A 16860-nucleotide genomic window follows, 5' to 3' on the forward strand; every position below is an offset into this window, starting at 1 on the left:
ACATAAACACATTAAGCATCTCCAGGCTTCCACACCTACAAGCCACTGATGCAGACCTTTGGAAAATCTACATTATAAAAATCTATTTAATATTATAGCCTACACCATTACAATTAAGCTATTATTTACTTTACATGGAACCCAAACCGGCTGCGCGTGTGCGCCATCGTGCATAAATGTATTTTGTCCCCCCACACCAAATGTGATCACGACACGCAGGTTAAAATATCAAAACAAACTCTGAACCAATTATATTCATTTGGGGAAAGGTCGAAAAGCATTAAACATTTATGGAAGTTTAGCATGCTACCTTGCACTTGCTAGCTAATTTGTCCCATTTAGCTAGCTTCTTGTTGCTAGCTAATTTGTCCTGGGATAAACATTGAGTTGTTATTGTACCTGAAATGCACAAGGTCCTCTACTCCTACAATTCATCCACACATAAAACGGTCAACCGAAACGTTTCTAGTCATCTCTCCTCCTTCTAGGCTTTATATTGCGATTGGAAACTTTCATAAATTAAGTGCATTACCGCCACTGACCTCGTTCATCTTTCAGTCACAAACGTGGGTATAACCAATGAAGAGATGGCACGTGGGTACCTGCTTCTATAAACCAATGAGACGGGAGAGGCAGGACTTGCACCGCGATCTGCTTCACAAATAGAACTGACTTCTATTTTAGCCCTTGGCAACGGAGACGCTCGTTGGCGTGTGCAAGCAGTGTAGGTGCAATAATTGAATAATACAGATTTCTAAATTCATTTTGCAATGCTTGCGCACACGACACGAATGGTGTCGTCAGCCTGTTAGACAGGTCTAAAGAAACATGATATGAAGAAAATGTAGCCTATTTCAGAAGAACAAATCAAATCCCATTTTTATTGGTCACATACACATATTTAGCAGATGTTATTGCAGGTGTGGAAAAATGTTTGTGTTCAAGGATAGCATACTCGAGTTGTCCTTATGTTAGGCCCTGATACGGCTATGGCATATGGCTGTGGGCTACACTAGTTCATTTAGCAGACAAGATTTGCTTAGAATTCCGTGGCATTATTTAGTGTTATTTTATAGTATGGAGAATACAATTGAACATAGCTGAATAAAATTAAATATTTTCTCCAAACGATTTCCAAGGAAGTGCACACATGCGGCTATTCTGTGTTGAGCGGTAAATGCTTAATTTAGCAACTTCAGTTGTAATAAACGATAGCCTATATGTTTAGATTTTTTATACATTAAGGCTGCATGATGAGACTAATGAGGATTTGAATAAAGTTGCATGAAAGGCATGAGCTGTGATAGGTTTCTTGTGCAGGCCATACATCATCAGTCTCTCATTCACAATTTAACAAGCACTTGATAATATTCTCACCAGGCCTCAAATTTCCTGGCGGCATCGCCCTTGTGTGGCCATAATGCCCCCCCCCCAAAAATCCATGCCTTTTGTGGCCATTTTGCCCTTGGGCTGAATATAATAATTCCCTTCTCCCGGCTGCCGTGCTCCAAAAAACCTCACTCACAGCTATCTCAATTCTTATTAGCTAATGTGCGTCATGTGATCAGATCTTCTCACAGGCATCTCAGCTAAGGCTATAAGTGAAGAGACATCGGGGACGCAAATGCGCACGCACCTCTTATCGAATTCCGAGGCGCATATTGAAGATATTAGAACTGTCCACATTTACTTTGTCAGCCAACAAGAGGAGTAGGCCTAATGAACAGGAAAAGCACTGGCCTGTGTAAATCTGCTATCCCCCATAGTACAAAGGTTGACCAATTGTATTCTACTTGTCCTTCTGTGCAAGAAATAAATATTTCAAACATAGTCTGGGACAGTTGTGGGATGCAATAGATCCCAAATTCATACTCGCATCAAAAAAACTTTTAAAAGCAATGAGGCTGACGCAACAGATCAGAACATTTAGCTTAAAATGTTGATCAACTAGCTAATTCTTCACATTATAAGCGCAGCACTGCACATATGGCACTAGGCTATAAGCGCAAATGTTCCAAAATGCAATCAATTAACGGGAAAACACTTTTTATAATAAAGGTGCATTTTTATGGTGAAAATGATCTTCCCCAAACTTAACTCAGGCACCCCGTATGTATGCCAGTTAAGCTTTACAAACGGTGTAGAGCGTATTTGGCCACTTTAGTTGTGATACAAAACATATAGGCCTATGGGCAAGGCTACATGAGGTGTGCTACTATGATTTGAAAAAGTCAAAACTGCACATGCTGGGCATCATCCACAAGTGATAATACATCATTCACAATTGATAGACTAATGTCACACATCAGGATATTCTTAATTTAATGTTGTCTTTACATACACTAAATCATTTTTATTTAACCTTTATTTAACTAGGCAAGTCAGCTAAGAAGAAATTATTATTTACAATGACGGACTACCACGGATGATGCTGGGCCAATTGTGCGCCGCCCTATGGGACTCCCAATCACGGCCGGTTGTGATACAGCTCTTAAAATAATGTGTGTGAAATTAGGTTTGATTTAGAATGGACCATTATCATGCACCTGTCTCGGAACAGGAGCATGGGAAAAAAATACATGTCATCTATGTGTTAACTCGAAATGACACAACGACAAGGTTCCAGTTTAACAAAGTTTACTATACCGTATGAACACACTACAAGGTAGCCATTCCACTCTAGGCTAGGTCCATCAACCAGAAGACTCCCTGCGCAGGCGCACTCTTGACTGAGTGATAGCCCCGTAATAACAGAAATATAGGGATACTTAAAACATGAACTTAACACTATGGACTTAAATAGCGAATGGAGAACGCTTTTCCCGTGGTTTATTTTCATGACAGCCAGGTAGGCTATACTCCTGCAGTAAAGCAAAGCAATGTGCTTAATATCAAGAAAGTTGATAAATAAAGCAGGCCTAGCCTTTAGAAAGCTGATGGCCTCTATTAAAAATAGGAGGATCCCATCAAAACTCTAGGCAGTTGCATAGCCTATAGAAATGTTGCGAAACATGAGCTCCTGGGCTCTCATGAAGTGTTTGATTTTATATTCTAAACCATTTGCATTGATGTCAGAGTGATTAGAGGGACAATAAAGTGCTGAGTACCCGGCAGTTAGCAAGTTTGGTAGGCTACTAATGACCATCATCCGAGCTTGGAGAAGCCTAGTTACCGTGACTAAACGATCACGTGTTATTTGACTGCGGTTATGACTCATGACCGCCGGTGTTGTGTTAATACGGTCACCGTAACAGCCCTAATCATGACTCACGACTGCGGGTGTGGCGGTAACACGGTCACCGCAAGCACTACTCATCCTCACCTGGTCAAAAAGTAGGCGTAGCTGTCGTTCTGATTCGCCGACCCACTTGCTGAGGCAGTCGGCTCCCTTCCTCATGAAGAAAGACACCTTTTTGTCTCCTTGACTACACTCGTTGGCCAAAGCCCGCGCTACAAGGGTCTTCCCTGTACCCGGTGGGCCATAGAACAAACACCCTCTGTGGGAGAGGAGAGAGTGAGAAGTAAATAAGTTTAAAGCAGACACAATCCGTTTTTTGACCTTGGAACTACATTGTGACCATGAAGCAAAAAAATGCTAAATTGTTTTTCCTCATCTGTCTGGTTGTAATTAAATAACACATTTCTAAATTGCAAACAAAAGAGGATACATGCTTGATATGTCTGAACATGAATTAATCTGTGTTTCCAGGTGACTTTGGTCTTTACCTCGGGGGCTGTATCTTGAACCTTTCGAAGACCTCTGGATAAAGTAGAGGGAAGACCACCATCTCCTTCAGAGACTGGATGTGGTTGGACAGCCCTCCTACGCTGTCAAACTTCACTGAGGTGTCCAGATTCATGGGGTCCACATCAGCGAGGCTAGCTCCCACCTTGGCCCTGTCCCTCAGCACCCCACTGGCCAGGTCCTCTGCTCTCAGGTTCAAAGGCAGACATCTTTACAAATAACAAATACAGGTGATAAAGATAAGAGTCAGTGTGTGGTGAGCTTTCAGTTGCATAACGGCTGCCATGTATCACCGGGTTTGAAGTGAAGCTAATGTGCTATACAGGACGAGTGGTGAATGGAAAGTGATTTTACCTAGTGAAAAGCCATTACTAAATTGTATCCAATATCAAAATCCACTAGGTGAGTGACAGAGACGGAGGAGAGGTATTCACCTGTTCCTGGCCCGGGTCATGCTTTTGCTTTTCCTCCTCTCAAATCTTTCCTCGTCAGACGACGACGTAGTGTCGCTACTGTGGATGGCATGCTTCTTCACTCTGGACCAGAGGAGTGGAAAGGAAGACAAAAGACAAATCACTCCATATTAGACCATGTCAACAGTGTAGGTAAGCAGCGTTATGAAATTATTTTTAATGCGGGAAGCAACACCCACCGTATATGGCTTCTCCTTGCTGGGGATCTGTGGGTGTCAAACAGGGAGGGGTTGGTTTGTTTTCTGTTGACGGGCTCTGGAATACATTCAGTGAGACACAAGACGTTAAAAGCAGCAACACTCAAGAGGTATAAAACAAAGACAATATCAGGAAATGGTTTTATGCAGGAAAAGGAACGTTTCAGGCAGAGGGCCTGTTTCCCAGACCTACATTAAAGACTACTCCTTTACTATAAGGCACGCTCAACGGAAAATCTGGGTCCAGGAAACTACCCTTCGTGTTGCAGAAAAATCACACAATAATCAATGTTTTTCTTTACCAATAGGTGGCGCCTCGTATCTCTGTACAGTCTTGCGTTGTCTCAGGTTGTACGGTCTGTCGTTCCCCTCTCCAACCTCCTCTGCCTCGTCTCTTTCTTCATCCTCCTCTGCTTCGTCATCCTCTTCTTCACCGTGAGATTCTAAGAAGTAAACAAGATATGTTTGTGAAAATATCATCTTGTGAACCGCAAGCAACACCAACAAGCTCCAGTTCTCTCCAAGTCCCTGTACAGCTTTACAAGCAATCCAAACTAAATCAAACCTTCAGTCCCCTCTTCCGATTCGGTCTTGCTCATGGCTTTGTGGTGTGTCTGCATGCCAAAGGTGTTCCTGCGCAGCGCCTTCCTCCTCTTCACACGAGAATACATGTCCATGTTTTCCTAGAAGATCAGGAGTGGAGGATACGCACGTTTAGCTTAGTCTGGCTTACACCTAACTCGAATTCGGAACCCACTTTCATATGGCATGATACAGATTGACTGGCTGATTGACAGACTTACCACCTCAGTGTCTGTCCACATGCGGAGTCTCTCCACCTCCCTGTTCTGTCTGATGCTGCTGATGTTGTCCATTTCCTGAAGAACTGCCTCCGCCGTGCTGACAATACATTTACATTTTAGTCATTTAGCAGACACTACTGTAAATCGCTTTGGATTAGAGCGAGTGCATACATTTTCAAACACACATCAGTATCGATTCATACCGCATACCTCTGACGTCTTCGCTTTCTGTTTTACAGTTCATCTCCACCCCGGTACTACCAGGTCTGAGGCCTTGTCTTCCTATAGGGAAGTGTGTGTGCGTCTTCCCATAGGGTGTGTGTGTGTGTGTGTGTGTGTGTGTTACCTGTTGACGAGCTGGTCAAACAGCAGGCTCTGGTTGAGGTGTTCAAACTGGCTCTTCCTCACTTGGCAGCTCCTCTTCCGGTCAACATGGCCGTTCATGTGAGAGTGGTCTCCTGCCCCCTCATCCTTATGGGCTGCAGGGGTCAGAGGTAACAGGTCAAAATAAAGAGGTCCCATCTAACTAATAGTCCAACTAATACTGTACCTACACACAAATAATGTTGTCATGATCTTAAAATAACAAATGAAAACTTTGGAAACGTTGACGTTACCATTTCCATTTTGCAGGGCGCCAGATGACAACCTGAAATACATTGAGATGTGTAAATATAAACACAGTCAACAGATGGGGCTGAACCCAGTCCACACGGCCAGTACAGGAACTCAACCCAGAACTGTCAAAGAGGCTGTTCTTTTGCCTGCTCACCTGGTGCGGTAGGTGGGCATGCCCCAGGAGACCCTCTGGCCCTTGGCCTGGGGGGAGGGAGAGGTGTCGCTGGAGCTGGTCTGTCTACGGGTTCGCTTCGAGGGAGGGGACAGTCCAGGACTGCTGGGACTGCTCACATCACTACTGGGATCCTTCTAAAAAGGGGAGGAGAGAGAGTGGTTAGAAAGATGGAGATTGGAGAGCGGGCGCAAAAGAGCGGGCGCAAAAGAGCGGGAGAGAGCAGGCGCAAAAGAGGACCCAACCAAATTATGAGAAAACTATAACACACTGGAAAGAAATCAACAAATGGAACACTATTCGGCACTAAACAGAAAGTATACAGTAGCAGAATACCTGACCACTGTGACAAACCCAAAATTAAGAAAGTCCTTGAATTAGATACAGTCTGCCTATGTGCCCATTGACCACAAAATGAGATGGAAACTAAGCTGCCAAAGGTATTACCATATTAGAACCACTCATTTCCCACAGATCACAGACCCACAATGAATTTGGAAACAAACATTGATCAACTCCCGTATCTGTTAGCACAACGTGCAATCACAGCAGCAAGATTTATGACCCATTGCCATGAAAACAGGGCAACCAGTGGCGCACAAACATTGTAAATACAACCAATATTTATCTGTTTACTTATCTCCCCCTACTGTTTGTACTACAACTATTTGCACATTGTTAAAAACACTGCACATTGCTGATGACATTTGAAACATCTATCCTTTTGAAACCTTTAAGAGTGCAATGTTTACTGTACTTTGTTTTTTTCAGTTTTGTTTAATCCACTTGCTTTGGCAATATAAATGTGTTTCCCATGCCAATAAAGCACCGTTGAATTGGTAAGAGGGAGGGAGGAATAACACGTATCATGTAGATACAGTTCTTAATAGCGGGAGTGTTTACTAATAAGCAATTGTTTTGTTAGCCTAGTCTGTCTATTAAAATGCCCATGTGGTAGCCTACCGTTTGTAAAACAGGCAATTTACCGTTAATCCCCATCATTTGGTTACATGAATTTATGTTCATGCATGTATTAAATTACAGTAATTTACCACTCATTCTCGAGTCGAAACATTGTTTGCAGAGTTCACAACCTGCTACGCTTCTGATAAATATTTTGGGATTGATTTCATACCTCCATGTGAGCTCCACGTGAGCTCCATGTGAGCTCCACGTGAGCTCCACGTGAGCTCCACGTGAGCTCCATGTGAGCTCCACGTGAGCTCCATGTGAGCTCCACGTGAGCTCCACGTGAGCTCCACGTGAGCATGTGTCTGGTTTCTCTGTCCTGCTAATATTGCCTTAGAGCACCTGCCTGAGCGCGCATAGAAGTACTTGGCCTGCTTCATGAAAATGTCAAATGCAGGAAAGTGCCCAGCTGGGCTTCAGCCATTTTTTTTTTTAAACTCACACAGCCATTCAAAATGATAATAGTTCCTCACAGTATTTGAAAAATCTTCCCAACACCCTCCCCTCGATATTAAATGTAGCTGATGAATAGGCTATGGATATGTTGCGTGTGTATTTGTTTCTATTTTAATGATTATCAATGTCATCTTCTTGCTATCCCCTTCATACTTTGCTTGTCAATTCATTATCTAATACCCTGACTACACTGCTCGCGTTGCAAAATGAATTTAGGAATATATGTTATTCAATTATTGCACCCACACTGCTCGCAAGCGCCAATGAGCGTCTGCGTTACCAAGGGCTAAAATAGTAGTCATTCCTATTTCTGACACAGATCGCACTGCAAGTTCTGCCTCTCCCATCTCATTGGTTTATAGAAGCAGGTACCCACGTGCCATCTCCTCATTGGTTATACCCACGTGGGTGATTGAAAGACAAACTGTTTTGCTGGTTGTCGTGGTAATACTATGAAAGTGTAGATGCCAATCACCATATAAGTTCAAAGATGAAAAAGCCTGGGAGGAGAGATGACTAGAAACGATTCGGTTGACCGTTTTATGTGTGGATTAATTGTCGGAGTAGAGGACCTTGTGCATTTCAGGTAAAATAACAACTCAATGTTTATATCCCAGGACAAATTAGCTAGCAAGTGCAAGCTAAATTGCCATACATGTTTAATGCTTTTCGACCTGTCCCCAAATGAATGTCATTAGTTCAGAGTTTGTTTTGATATTTTAACCTGCGTGTCATGATCGCGTTTGGTGTAGGGGGATAAAATAAATCTATGCACGATGGCGCACGCGCGCAGCCGGTTTGGGTTCCGTGTTATAGCCTACTTTCAGCAAGCCTAAGGTAGGCCCAGGTTTTTTTGATTGACGGGTGCTTTTACTGGGGGTGTGCGTGTGTGAGTTTGGCGATTCTCTCTACATGTCCATTCAGAAAGTTTCCTACGGTAGTCTGTCTGGACGTCATCTCGTTAATGAGAATCAAAACGCTCCTCATGATTTACAGTAGCTTAGGCTACATTATTCATCTCTCTATGAAAAACATATGCCAATGCCATCGAATGACTGCAGCCGCAGGGTTTGTGACATTATGCAAATATTTCAGGAATAGTGGAGAATAACCCATCAGCCTTCGTTTGAATGGTTGTGTGTCGAAATAGGATATGTATTTAATTTTTGTATTTGCAGAAAAGCTAACAGATGAGGACAAAGTAGGCATACATCTTTATTTTGACTCAATGTTGTCATTACAGAAATGCGACAGATTCTTTACAACCTGGCATTTATTAATAGGCCCGAAATACATAAGTTGAAGAATAATAATGAAATGCCATAACAATAACAAAGTGTAACGACTTGTTTCAAATACGTTTTAAGAAGCATATCCATGTAAACAAGTGTACAAGCAGAATTGTGACATCCCCTTTTTTGACCCCCCCTCCCCTAGGGCTGTTACAGTGACCGCATTACCGCCACACCGGCGATCACGTCATGACCGCAGTCAAATTCCACGTGACATTTAGTTATAATTATGCTTCTCCCAGCTCTGATGCTGCTGATGGTCATTACTACCAAACTTGCCAACTGTCTGGAACTCAGCTTTTTATTGTCCCTCTAGTCACTGACATAAATGCAAATGTTTTAGAAAATAAAATCCAACACTATGAGAGCCCATGAGCTCATGTTGTGCAATGTTTATATAGGCTATGCAATTGCGTGAGAAAACAGTTAATGGCCTCTATTAAAAAGAGGGTCCCATCAGCTTTCTATAGGCTAGGCCTACTATATTTACTCATCAACTTACCTAATATTAAGCACATAGCTTCGCTTTACAACAAGAGTATAGCCTATCTGGCCTGCATGAAAATGAACCAGGGAACAGCATCCTCCCGTCGCTATTTAAGTAGATACTGTAGATGACATGTATGGTCCATTCTAAATCAAAACTAATTTCACACATTTAGTATTTGTAAAGACAACATTAAATTAAGAATATCCTGATGTGTGACATTAGCCTATCAATTGTGAATGATGTATTATTACTTGTGAATAAGACCCAGCATGCGCAGTAAGGCAAGAAACGGCGTGCCTTTTTTTTTTTTGCGGCTTTTCAAATCATAGTAGCACACCTCATGTAGCCTAGCCCATAGGCCTATATGTTTTAATGAGGTTTGTATCAGAACTAAAGTGACCAAATAACTTCAAATTAAGAAAATCAATCCGCTTTCTAACTAGTGTAGAGCCTAACTGGCATACATAGGCTGTGCGTGTGCCAGAAAAAGGCACTTTTTCTGCTGAACAATTAATCAAATGACCACCCAGACTATTTACATTGACCTCCCCCCCCCTACATTTGTTTTTACACTGCTGCTACGTGCTGTCTATTATCTATACATAGTCACTTTACCCATACCTACATGTACGAATTACCTCGACTAACCTGTACCCCCGCACATTGACTCGGTACCGGTACCCCCTGTATATAGCCTCGTTTTATTTCGTTTTATTTGGTAAATATTTTCTTAACCAACAATGCAGTTCAAGAAAGAGTTAAGGGCTTGTAAGTAAGCATTTCAGGGTAAGGTCTGCACATGTGACATACTATTTGATTGGTTGATGGTAGGTGAGGGTTGGAGGTCCTGTATAAACATCAACTCACTTCCGTAGCAAGTTCTTTCACAACAGCTCTGCTGCTCAGCGAAGTATGAATGCCTTGACTTTTGCAGAGGCCATACCACCATAAATGCAGACGTCGGATTGACCATGCAGCGCTTTTCCTCTGCTTCTCTGTTCACTCTTCATGCATATCCATTTCTCCGAAAGTAAAAATGTATATAATTTAGCAGTGATGGCGAGTGGGGACCCAGACCCTGATGAGTCTTTAGTTAGATTTGTACATTGGAGCAGTGCGCAAAGCGAGCAATGTTGATACATTTTCATTTCATCGCCTGTTGTAACCATGAGCACAGACCAGTCTGACTAGTCTTTTCAAGTTCACTGTCATGCAGCCGCTGAGTGTCAGAGGGAAAATTGAGCACCACTTTGCGACAGGCATGCTTGCAGCTTTACAGCAAAAACAACGGCTTGTGTCTAGCCTAAATGGTTAAAAAAAATTTACCCATATTACCAGAGACCTTTCAAAAAAAATATATATATACTGCTCAAAAAAATAAAGGGAACACTTAAACACAATGTAACTCCAAGTCAATCACACTTCTGTGAAATTAAACTGTCCACTTAGGAAGCATCACTGATTGACAATACATTTCACATGCTGTTGTGCAAATGGAATAGACAACAGGTGGAAATTATAGGCAATAAGCAAGACACCTCCAATAAAGGAGTGGTTCTGCAGGTGGAGACCACAGACCACTTCTCAGTTCCTATGCTTCCTGGCTGATGTTTTGGTCACTTTTGAATGCTGGCGGTGCTTTCACTCCAGTGGTAGCATGAGACGGAGTCTACAACCCACACAAGTGGCTCAGGTAGTGCAGCTCATCCAGGATGGCACATCAATGCGAGCTGTGGCAAGAAGGTTTGCTGTGTCTGTCAGCGTAGTGTCCAGAGCATGGAGGCGCTACCAGGAGACAGGCCAGTACATCAGGAGACGTGGAGGAGGCCGTAGGAGGGCAACAACCCAGCAGCAGGACCGCTACCTCTGCCTTTGTGCAAGGAGGAGCAGGAGGAGCATTGCCAGAGCCCTGCAAAATGACCTCCAGCAGGCCACAAATGTGCATGTGTCTGCTCAAACGGTCAGAAACAGACTCCATGAGGGTGGTATGAGGGCCCGACGTCCACAGGTGGGGGTTGTGCTTACAGCCCAACACCGTGCAGGACGTTTGGCATTTGCCAGAGAACACCAAGATTTGCATATTCGTCACTGGCACCCTGTGCTCTTCACAGATGAAAGCAGGTTCACACTGAGCACGTGACAGACGTGAGAGAGTCTGGAGACGCCGTGGAGAACGTTCTGCTGCCTGCAACATCCTCCAGCATGACCGGTTTGGCGGTGGGTCAGTCATGGTGTGGGGTGGCATTTCTTTGGGGGGCCGCACAGCCCTCCATGTGCTCGCCAGAGGTAGCCTGACTGCCATTAGGTACCGAGATGAGATCCTCAGACCCCTTGTGAGACCATATGCTGGTGCGGTTGGCCCTGGGTTCCTCCTAATGCAAGACAACGCTAGACCTCATGTGGCTGGAGTGTGTCAGCAGTTCCTGCAAGAGGAAGGCATTGATGCTATGGACTGGCCCGCCCGTTCCCCAGACCTGAATCCAATTGAGCACATCTGGGACATCATGTCTCGCTCCATCCACCAACGCCACGTTGCACCACAGACTGTCCAGGAGTTGGCGGATGCTTTAGTCCAGGTCTGGGAGGAGATCCCTCAGGAGACCATCCGCCACCTCATCAGGAGCATGCCCAGGTGTTGTAGGGAGGTCATACAGGCACGTGGAGGCCACACACACTACTGAGCCTAATTTTGACTTGTTTTAAGGACATTACATCAAAGTTGGATCAGCCTGTAGTGTGGTTTTCCACTTTAATTTTGAGTGTAACTCCAAATCCAGACCTCCATGGGTTGATAAATTGGATTTCCATTGATTATTTGTGTGATTTTGTTGTCAGCACATTCAACTATGTAAAGAAAAAAGTATTTCATAAGATTATTTCTTTCATTCAGATCTAGGATGTGTTGTTTAAGTGTTCCCTTTATTTTTTTGAGCAGTATATTTAACTAGGTAGGCCAGTTGAGAACAAGTTCTCATTCACAACTGCGACCTGGCCAAGATAAATCAAAGAATAGTCATTGTAGACTATTCTGTGCTTCCAACTTCGTGGCAACAGTTTGGGGAAGGCCCTTTCCTGTTTCAGCATGACAATGTACCCGTGCACAAAGCGACATCCATACAGAAATGGTTTTTTGAGATCGGTGTGGAAGAACTTGACTGCCATGCACAGAGCCCTAACCTCAACTCCATCAGACACCTTTGGGATGAATTGGAACACTGACTGTGAACCAGGCCTAATCTCCCAACCAGTGCCCAACATCATGAATGCTCGTGGCTGAATGGAAGCAAGTCCCCAGAGCAATGTTCCAACCTCTAGTGGAAAGCCTTCCCAGAAGAGTGGAGGCTATTATAGCAGTAAAGGGGGAATCAACTCCAAATTAATGCCCATGATTTTGGAATGAGATATTTGACGAGCAGGTGTCCAGATACCTTTGCTCAGGTGTCCATTGATACTGCAATTTGATGCTCCAAACATATTGCTCACCATGTGTCTGCTGCAAAGAGACGAGAGCGCACGGGAAAACGCTTCTGCGTACACACACACGTTCAAAAGTTTGGGTTCACTTAGAAATGTCCTTTTTGAAAGAAAAGCACATTTTTGTCCAACTAACATAACATCAAATTGATCAGACATACAGTGTAGACATTATTAATGTTGTAAATGACCATTGTAGCTGGAAATGGCAGATTTTTTATGGAATATCTACATAGGCGTACAGAGGCCCATTATCAGTAACCATCACTCCTGTGTTCCAATGGCACATGGTGTTAGCTAATCCAAGGTTATCATTTTAAAAATGCTAATTGATCATTAGGAAACCCTTTTGCAATTATGTTAGCACAGCTGAAAACAGTTGTTCTGATTAAAGAAGCAATAAAACTGGCCTTTATACAAGTTTAGTATCTGGAGCAACAGCATTTTTTTTTAAATTAAGGGGTGGATCAGCTTAATATTGCAGAAAGAATGATGCTTCCATCAATGTAATTGTCTGCATCATTTCCAATCCCTCATATACAAAAAAATATATTTTGTTTGTTTTTAGTCCTTCCTCTATTTCTGATGTCCATCCAGTTTGATTTATATTTGCCATATATTTGAACTGTGCTGTGATGCTTGACAAAAGTATTGAACCTTTCTATTCTCATAGCTTCTACAGATTATTTTTATTTTACAAATATTTCTGTAAAAATAATTATATTATTGATTGACTATGGCTTTTCAAATCACCCAGTATTGCTATCTGCAGCGTTGGTTCTAGGCAAATGTTGCAATTCCTCAGCCATTCCTGGACCTGTGACCAAAAACGAGCTACATATGGACAATACCAAAATAAATGATCTAACGACTGCCTCCTCGCAGCAGAATGTGCAGAGCTGGGAAGATTGCTATATATATGGGGGATACATTCTATTGGTTGCAAGAATTTTGTATAGTAATTTAAATTGAAAAAAAGTTTTGAATCCGGCATTGTTTTGTGTATCAATTCATAAACCATGTGCCATGGAATGGGTACATTGAAAATCTCTTCCCAACTATTTAGCAATTTATATGACACAGCTGTCAGTTTTTTGGTCCTTAAATGAAATTGGTATAGGTTTTAATTTATCACACTTTTCTTTAACCATTTAAGTTCTTTAATACAGGGTCGACATACAAGTTCCTTACTTTTTTCCCCTTCTCCTTGCCTCTTCCATTTTTGTGGTAATGCTGCAATTAATTGGTTGTAATTTTGGGTAAAGCAGACATTTCCATATGTATGTGTTAGCTGCATGTGTGACATAACTCCATCAGTCCTATTTATGATATTTTTCACTGAAATTACTTTTATTTTTTTTCTTTCTTTGAAAAATACGTCTTTTTTTATCAATTAGTATATTTGAGTTTAACCACAATATTTGTTGTATTATTTGTTCTGTCTTTTCAGGTGGATTAAACTGAAATGGCAACCAACTTTCTACGGCTTGTTTAAAAAAAATAAAGATATTTTGGAGATTATTTCCTTTTCAAACAACCAAAAGTGAGCAGGTGTAATCTGTATAAAGGGAAAAACGCTCTTCTTGAACATAGGATGAGACATTACCAATTTACTAGAGAACCAGTTTGGATTTAAGTATAACTTTTGTATGAGTGATGCCTTTAGTTTGAGGTCTAATGCTTTAATAATTTCTGCCCTCCGAATTCATATTCGTTATAGGCCCTTTTAATTTTGTCTGTCTTGCCGTTCCAAATAAAATGGAATATGTTTTTGTTCATATAATTTTTTAAAAAGCAGGTCACTAGGTCTAGGCAAAACCATAAGCAAATAGGTAAACTGTGATGACTAAAGAGTTAAATCAGGGTGATTTTTCCCACAAATAGACAAGTATTTTCCTTTCCATGGTAGCAAGATCTTCTCTATTTCTGCTAACTTTCTATAAAAATGTATTGGAGTGAGATCATTTCTCTCTTTTGGGATTTGTATACCGAGTATGTCCACATCTCCGTCAGACCATTTAATTGGTAAACTACAAGGTAATGTAACATTTGAATTTTTTAGTGATCCAATACGTAACATCATAATTTGGTTTTAATCCTAGAGGATAGCAAAAGTATTTACATCCTCTATGAGGCCGTGGAGAAATTCTAATTGTGGTTTAAAACAAAAACATGAATCAGCGTACAATGACACCTTAGTTTAAGCCAAGGATTTCTAATCCATTAATATTATTGTTTGATCTAATTTTAACAGCTAACATTTCGATGGCAATAATAAATAGATATGCCGATAGTGGACAACCTTGTTTTACTCCTCTAGATAGTTTAAAACTTTTGAGATGTAGCCATTATTTACTATTTTACACCTAGGGTGACTATACATAACTTTAACCCATTTTATAAGAGATTCCCCAAAATTGAAATATTCTAGGCATTTATATATAAACTCCAGTCATACTTTATCAAAAGCCTTCTCAAAATCAGCTATGAAAACCAGGCCTGGTGTCCCCGATATGCCATAGTATTCTATTGTTTCCAGTACTTGTCTTATTTTATCTCCAATGTATCGTCCATGTAAAAAACATGTCTGATTAGGATGAATAATATCTGACAATACTTTAATTCTATGCGCCAAGCATTTTGCTAGGATTTTTGCATCACAACACTGACGTGTAAAGAGGTCCCCAATTTTTTTTAAATGGACTGGATCTTTATTTATTTATTTATTTATTTATTTATTTATTTATATATAGATATATACACTTGGGTCCTGTTTCAGTAATAATGATATCAGACCTTGTTGCGTGTCTGATAATTTACCATTTATATAGGAGTGGTTAAAACATGCTAATAATGGTCCTTTGAGTATATCAAAAATATGCCATCCAGCCCTGGAGTTTTCCCATCCTTAAAGGCCCCAAATGCATCAAGAAGGTCCTCCTCTGTAATTTGGCCTTCACATGAGTCTTTCTGTACAGATGTTAATTTTACATTATTATTAGGGAAAAAATCCATACAATTAGTTTCAGTTAGTAGAGATGGAGGAGACTGAAATGAAAACATATTCTTAAAGTACTTTACGTCCTCTTTCAAAATATCATTCGGTGAATCATGTGTGACTCCATCATTTGTAACAAGTTAATATTTTTTTTGGTAGCATTTCTATATTGAAGATTGAACAATAATTGTGCATTTTTTCCCATATTCCATCCAGTTCGCTTTATTTTTTATCATATATTACACTGGATCTTTCTTAAGTTTCTCCATTTCTTTTTGTTTTTCCTTTAACTTATTCTGTGACTCTATGGTACCGTTTTATTGCTATTTAACTGTACTGTTAGTCCTTCAACTTCCTTTGTTAATATGGACTCTTGATCTAAATTGCTTTTGTTTCATAGAGGAGTACTGAATTGTTTGGCCTCTAAAGGCACACTTAAAAGTGCCCTATACAATAAGGGGATCTGCTGTACCTATGTTATGTCTGAAAAAGTCAGTTATAAATTCTTCTGTCCTAGTTCTAAACAATTTATCATCTAGTAGGCTTTGATTCAATTTCTAATATCCTCGCCTACGTGGAAATTCTGTAAGAGTAATATATATTATACCAATTATGTGATGATCCGACCGCATTCTGTCCCCTATCAACACTTCTTTAACTTTTGGTGCCAGAGAGAATGGCATACGTAGTCAAGACGACTAGCTTGATTAAGCCTCCGCCATGTATATCTCACTAGGTCTGGGTATTTAAGTCTCCATATATCCACTAATTCCAATATATCCATGATTTCCTTAAGTGCCTGAAGGTGATAGTTTGTAGTGTGATTTCCTTTCCATAGAGGTATTTAAGACCGTATTAAAATCTTCCACCATTATAGTCTAGTGTTGCTTGTAGAGTTGATAAATTCATATACATAAATTCATATACATACATACAAAGAAGCTTTGATCATCATTATTCGGACCGTATGGGTTAATAAGCCATATCTGTTTATTGTCCAATAACATATTTAAAATAATCCATTTACCTTGATGATCTGTTTGGACAATTTGCACATTTGGATTAAAATTACTGTTAATTAAAACCATCACCCTTTTTGAATTTCTTTGCCCATGGGAGAAATATATCAGAACAACAGTTTTCAGCTGTGCTAACAATTGCAAAAGGGTTTTC

At 41.0% G+C, this 16860-nt stretch overlaps 1 protein-coding gene across 1 annotated transcript in view; it reads right to left on the reverse strand.

Moving 5' to 3' along the window:
* The window catches only part of LOC106571770 (ATPase family AAA domain-containing protein 2B), a 147236-nt gene that overhangs the window by 118489 nt on the left and 11887 nt on the right, over positions 1 to 16860 (reverse strand). The window contains exons 2-11 of the mRNA XM_045696076.1: positions 5991 to 6145; positions 5836 to 5867; positions 5565 to 5697; positions 5156 to 5315; positions 4981 to 5098; positions 4718 to 4858; positions 4398 to 4473; positions 4180 to 4281; positions 3727 to 3954; positions 3323 to 3497 (exon numbers count right to left, since the gene is read on the reverse strand). Of these exons, the coding sequence (XP_045552032.1) occupies positions 3323 to 3497; positions 3727 to 3954; positions 4180 to 4281; positions 4398 to 4473; positions 4718 to 4858; positions 4981 to 5098; positions 5156 to 5315; positions 5565 to 5697; positions 5836 to 5867; positions 5991 to 6145 (1320 nt within the window). The remainder of the gene's footprint in view (positions 1 to 3322; positions 3498 to 3726; positions 3955 to 4179; positions 4282 to 4397; positions 4474 to 4717; positions 4859 to 4980; positions 5099 to 5155; positions 5316 to 5564; positions 5698 to 5835; positions 5868 to 5990; positions 6146 to 16860) is intronic.

This window comes from Salmo salar, chromosome ssa15 (genome assembly GCF_905237065.1).
Source record: "Salmo salar chromosome ssa15, Ssal_v3.1, whole genome shotgun sequence".
NCBI classification, from domain to species: domain Eukaryota; kingdom Metazoa; phylum Chordata; class Actinopteri; order Salmoniformes; family Salmonidae; genus Salmo; species Salmo salar.